The following is a 6,234-nucleotide window of genomic DNA, read 5'->3' as shown; positions in this document are numbered from 1 at the left end:
ATATATATATATATATATATATATAGCGGTTTGGGGATTTCCCATTTCTTTATCTAACTTAATGTAAACATCGCGCCTGTGAAAGCTTACAAAAAAATTAAACAGAATCGCGAATCATGTATAAATAGGGGGAACAACGATACAATGCGTTAACATAGTATTACCGTAGTCACCGTTGCAGATATCATATCGATATTGCCTTGATAAATCCGAGCATAATTGCACCGGCATATTTCTATTTCTTTTTTAACTCCTTTTAATCAACATTTTATCGTCAAATAATACTATTTCGTATCTTCAAATATTGCACTGCTACATTTGTGTCAAACAAATCATTTTTGATATTGATCGACGATTATTATTCTCCAATAAAAGTCGTTAAAAATATTTTCTCTCGTAAAAGAAGAAATAAAAAAAATATCTCGTGTATATATACAAGTAATAGATTGTTTATAAAAATCACTCCTATGCACAGCTTTACGTACCGGTATAAAAGAAAAACAAAATAGAATGATTATACACCGTCATCATGTTACGCGCGCGCGCGCGTTATATTATGTGCGCAACGGACTATTTCAGTAACATTGCGAATACTCGAGAAAAGGCAATTGCCGCGATTTTCGTACGACGCATAAAAATCGCTTACCGATCGCAACGCCTTTACTTTAATTGCATGAAATTTACGTTCCTAAAACTTAACCGTTCTAAACAATGTCTTCCAAAAATATAGGTAACACATGTAAAACTGTACGCGCGTAAATTTTGTCAGCAAATCGATAACATAGACAAAACAGTTTCTAATGTTAAGGCTTGCATCATGAAAATACATTTAAATCATAAACGATTTACTATTGGATACGCAGCCTCAAGTGATGATTTTTTTCTCGCTCTCGTTTCCTCTTTCGCTCTCGCTCTTGCTCTCAACTCTCTTTCTCTCATTCTTTCTATCTATCTCCTTAAATACTTTTCTAAATACAAATAGCTGAGAATACTATCTACAATCGTCTTCTTTTTCAAGCTTTTCGCTTTATATGTATTTCTTTATGTGTCGTGTATTGCAAACCGCATATCGAATATGGACGTCCAATAGTACAAGTTTTATGATTTAAATTCTCGAGTTTATTTACTAAATTAACCTGATTTAACTGAAACGCATTAAGTGAAACGTGATCCTAACGCGATCCTAACGACGATCGCGTGAGGAACATATCTACGTCGAGGGACGTTATTTAGTTTTATTTTTTTCTTCTCTCCCTCTCTCTCTTTCTGCTTCCCCCTTTCCCTCCTTTGTTTCTTTTCTCTCTGTGGTGTATATTACTATGATGGATCTACTTGTGGTGAATATATTGTCGCTCTTTACCATACAGACACATGCGGCAGAAAATAGGCATTCTTTGTTGCGATAATACATTCTACATCGTTATTCAAAAGGAACTTCGATTGAACTTTTTATTATACGCTTTATCCCTTTTGTTACGTCTTTTGCTTTTTCATTTTTCCTCACAAAGGCCAAGGTCGTATGCAATATGTCTACTACTGACCCATGTGGGTTAAAAACGAGCCGAATTCGAAGTTAAAACGAGAGGAATTTCGTGTCAACTCGTCTAGGGTACTAAACTCCGCTAGGGTAGAATTTTCGCGACATTAATATTCTTCTTAACCGTGAAAAATACAACAGTAGGCCGTGGCCGTGCGGGAATCCATTCGAAGGCATCGTAAGGAATCGTCAAAGTTATCGCTTTGTCCGTCCCGACGCAGCCACGGCTCGCCGTCAATCGCGAACGATCGCACGCGAGATTGTCTGAGGCTACTCTTGCAGAATCGGGAGTGCGCAGAACAGCGATGTCCAACGCCGCTCCTCTTCTACTTTCTTCGTCTACTTTAAATGAAAATTCGTGAGAAAGCGAGTAAACACGTTGGAATAAAAACTGCGCGGGCACTGCAGGTCGGATCTATAGCTGGCTCCGCTTGGCGCTAAGCTGCGCGGATGGTGGTGATTCGCCGTAGGTGTCAAGTAGGGTCTGAATAGTTAGGGTTTACTGTTGTCATTATTTAATGACAACGGGTCGGCGAGTTTCTGCTGTTGCTGCTGCTGCTGCTGCTGTTGCTGCTGCTGCTGTTGCTGCTGGCTGACCTCGCTAACGGCACCGCCGCTCATCAGTTTCGCGTTATTGTTCTCTGTGCTGGGCATTTTCGTATATTCGCGTTTACGCAGCATGTTCTCCGTCTTGACGATCGTGATGTCCGGATTGTTCTCTAGCACTGATGTGGTGGAACACTTCGACACTGCCGTTGGCACCTCGATGTAGCCACCGCCCTCACGCTTAATCGACGTCGTGGTCGCCACGTTCGCATTGATCTTCTGCAGAATGTCGTTCACGGATTCATTGTTTTCCGTCGTCGTCGATTCTGTTGCGTTGTTGTTGCTGCCGCTGTCGATGCTACCGCTGGACGCCACGCTGAGATCACCGGCCAACGAGATTCTATCCGGACCCTGCAGCGTTGAAAGATAAGTTGCAAGTGTGTGGACGGTGACATTGAGGAACTCGGCGGCCCGGAACAATGTTATCTCCTTCCGTCGCAATTTCGCCAATACTTCTGCCGGACCCGGTTCAGACCAAAAATCTCTTACTCTGAAAATATATGTCATCTCTATATTATTATCCCGATTATTTTGCTGAAACTCTACCGTTTTCTTTTAATTCGTACTCGCATTTTATTTTTATTTGGGTTAAAATAATTACGCTAATTAATTATGTTTCCTTTAAATGCAAAGTTCGAACATCAGCATCCTTAAGTGTAATTTTCAAATTTTTGTGTGCATGCATCCATTACCTGTACGGATGTTTAAGGCAACCATAACTGTCGCGATATCTGCCGTAGAGAGTGCCGTAAGAAACGCCGAGGATTTCGGCGGCAGTCTTCATTTCTAGCTCTTTGCTCTTGATAGCATCCATAACGCGGCGCGTAAAGGGTTCTTCCCAGAACTCTTGTCGGCGTCCCGTCGTCAGATAATCGTTCATCTTTATTACGTCCCGAAATTGTTCAGGAATCGACAGATTTGTGGCGTTAGAATTTGACGGAGTGCTAGCGGCTGCAATCGATAAACAGTCGATATTTACAGTAACTATTAGAATGGACAAATCGGGAATATTACTTTATAAAAATAATGTGTTACTGTTATTTTTTGTAAAAAGTTATTTGTTACTCATTTAAAAAGTAACGCGTTACCGTTACTAGAAAGTAACAAGTCATTACTTTTTTGTAATGCTAGAGCAAGATATTAGATTTTAAAATAACGTTATTAAATAATCCATATTAAATCTTTAAACTCTAAACTGGTCTCTATGTGATAAGATTTTCTTTGTACATATTATTAAACTTATCTAATAAATCTTCTACGATTCTTTATATTGATATTTTTTAATGTATCTTAGGAATTTAGATTATAATTAAAAAATTTTATTAAAACGCAAATTTTATTAAATATTATTTTTAAATATTAACATTATCATTTAGAGGACATTCCAATATTCGCTGCCAGTACTGTGTGTGTGAAAATTTGTAGTTCACGTTACATATGCATATACTACTACATATAGATTTTCGTCGGTATTAACAGCGATTATCGAAATGCAGCCTAAGATATAAAGTACAAAATATTTCAATATTTATATATTTACTTAAATAAATTTCTATCCAATCAAAAATAATGTGATCCATTGAATAAATATTAAGATATAATAGAGAATTAAAGTAACGGCTGAATTCGTTACCGTTGTTATAAAAATGTAAAGACTTTATTGTTGTAAACAGAAAAGAGTAATAAAAACAGTAACGATAATGTAATGTTGTAACGGTGTTACAAATAATGCATTACTTTCGAACTTTGAAAATGGATACTGACGTAATTTACAACCGGCATCAAAAAAGAATAGAAGCTTACAGAGGAAAAAAATATCAATTTTCTTCGAAAGCGATTAACAAAATTCATCAAAAGAATTCAGAATTATCGAAAAAAACAGTGTTTCAATCTTTTTTTACGCCGATTACATTATGACAAAAGATCTTGTTTAAAACAAGATTAGTAACATTTGTTACGCATTCAAGCTGTATATTTTAAGAAAAATGATATTCTTTAATACATATTATATTATGCATTTTTTATTGTTTTACATGCAAAATATAAATAGAATAAGAACTCTGAACCGGCAATATATAAAAGAAGATATCAATAATATCAATAATACAAAATAAATGTTTATTTTTCTTTTCGAATCTTAACATTTTCTTCAGTTTAGTTTTATATACCAATATTTTATTTTTCCCTCTTGTACAGGACAAATAAAATAATAAAATATGCATTGGTTTTATTTCGTATATGAAAATTATAACGACAACATAATGTTAATAGAATGTAAAAATAATTACAAATCTAAAGTATATAATAGAAACATAAAATATATAAATTTAGAAACAAGCATTAGACATACACTAAACAAAACTTTCTGAGAGTGGAGAAAGGCTACACATCAAGGTATAATTGCAGAACGATCATGTATACCTTTCTTTTCTTCGGATGCGTCGTCCTTGGGCATGTAGGACAGCTAGAAAAATCACACAATAGTCAAAATCGTTGAATAGAATATTCGCGCTTGGAATAGTCTAACCTGACGGTTGATGCAAGAGAAAGTAGAGCGACACCTCTTTTAATAGACTCAATTTAATTATGTGTGCGCACTCACGTTAGCAAGTGAAGAAGAACAGAGAGAATATCGTATCTAACGATAATTGGCCTTACCACCGGCAGTGGCGTTTCGTTATTCTCGTTCATCATCATCTCGTCGTCCCAACTCTCATGGTCGCCGCCCTCGCTCATCATTTCCTCCTAAGAAAAGATTCGACGTGACACATTAGAGTCATGCGTGGGTACCCGCACGTGCCCGCCGCTGCGAGTCTCACAAAATTATTGTATTTTCTACATTCGCGATAACGGATCGTAAATTGTCTTAAATATTCTATGTAAGGCTCAGTACTCGTTGCAGTGCAGATCCACCATTTTCTCCGTCAGCTTTTTATAATCTTTCTTAATTATTCGTTCTGCAATCGACGCCACATCTCTTTATATAGAAATGTAAATATCGTGAAATTTGAAAATCCGAAAACTTTTAATCGTAATGCAATTGTTAGGGGTTTTCAATTTTTTTTCACTTAGAATTAGAAGATTAGAAGGCGTAACTCTGAATAATTAATACGGTAGTGTAAAAAAAATGTATTTTTTACATTTTTAACATTTAACCATCAAACACTTTAACACTTTTTAACACTTTGATTTTGTGAATCAATATTTTATAACAATAGCATAAACTTTTGTTCGAAACAACAGAATAAAAGTTGTTAAATTAAGATCCGTTAAGATTTGAAGATATTTGAAATATATGGTACTCGTCGCAAAAAATATATTCTGATTATAGTATTTATAATACAATTCTAATACAATTATACCGTGAAATTTTTTTATAAAGCAATATCACTCACTTTGACTTTTTGCAAACGGATTTGCGAAATGCTGCTGCAACAATTTAACCGCACTGAAAGAAAAGATTGGCTCTTGCAGCAATTTAGATGGTAAAATATGGCATAGCATTTTTAGTTGGCTGCTGCATCCAATTTTTGGTTACAGCAGCCAATTTTTGGTTGCGTTAGCCTATTGAAACCGTATATTGACATTGCGGATGGCTAACGCAACTAAAAATTGGCTGCTGCAGCCAATTAAAAGTGTTGTGCTATATTCAGTCAATCTTTTCTTTCGTTGGTACACCAAGCTTTACACAAAAATCAGTTTAGCCTGCGATAATGATAAGAAATATACGTACGTTCCCGGTGATGCAAGTGATTTTGGGTGTGAAGACGTCGTGTGCCGATGGTGGATCGTCCAGAGGCGGACGACCTCTGCGTCTCTGTTTGGGGGGTGGTGGCTCGTCAGTTTCACCTTCCCGCAGGACCGTTTCGACGCCGGGAGTTCCGGTGCCGGGACTGTGGCCGGTGTTGTTCAGGTCGTTTTGCGTCGAATCGCTGCGCCAGCTCACCTCGGCGAGCCCCTTGATGTGTAAATCCTCGGCGGTTTTCAGCAACGACGACAACCTCGTCTATAAACGAAACGGGCGAATGTAATCATTCATTTCTATAATGTCTCGTTTTTGCGCTTCAGTAATTTCATTAACTTTCTTGTAC

The 6,234-nt window shown here is 36.8% G+C and overlaps 1 protein-coding gene across 13 annotated transcripts in view; it reads right to left on the bottom strand.

Annotated features, from left to right (window-relative positions):
* Positions 1 to 31: 31 nt before the first annotated feature.
* The window catches only part of LOC108752283, a 136,173-nt gene continuing 129,970 nt past the window's right edge, over positions 32 to 6,234 (bottom strand). For all 13 annotated transcript variants that reach the window (XM_018492999.1, XM_018493008.1, XM_018493003.1 and 10 more), the window contains 5 exons: positions 5,877 to 6,149; positions 4,802 to 4,888; positions 4,565 to 4,607; positions 2,836 to 3,094; positions 32 to 2,633 (listed from right to left, as the gene is read on the bottom strand). In XM_018492999.1, the coding sequence (XP_018348501.1) occupies positions 2,030 to 2,633; positions 2,836 to 3,094; positions 4,565 to 4,607; positions 4,802 to 4,888; positions 5,877 to 6,149 (1,266 nt within the window). In that variant the 3' untranslated portion in view covers positions 32 to 2,029. The remainder of the gene's footprint in view (positions 2,634 to 2,835; positions 3,095 to 4,564; positions 4,608 to 4,801; positions 4,889 to 5,876; positions 6,150 to 6,234) is intronic.

Source organism: Trachymyrmex septentrionalis, unplaced genomic scaffold, assembly GCF_001594115.1.
Source record: "Trachymyrmex septentrionalis isolate Tsep2-gDNA-1 unplaced genomic scaffold, Tsep1.0 scaffold6, whole genome shotgun sequence".
NCBI lineage: Eukaryota > Metazoa > Arthropoda > Insecta > Hymenoptera > Formicidae > Trachymyrmex > Trachymyrmex septentrionalis.
Note: the sequence above shows the minus strand (reverse complement) of the source record. Positions and strands in the feature narration are given on the sequence as shown.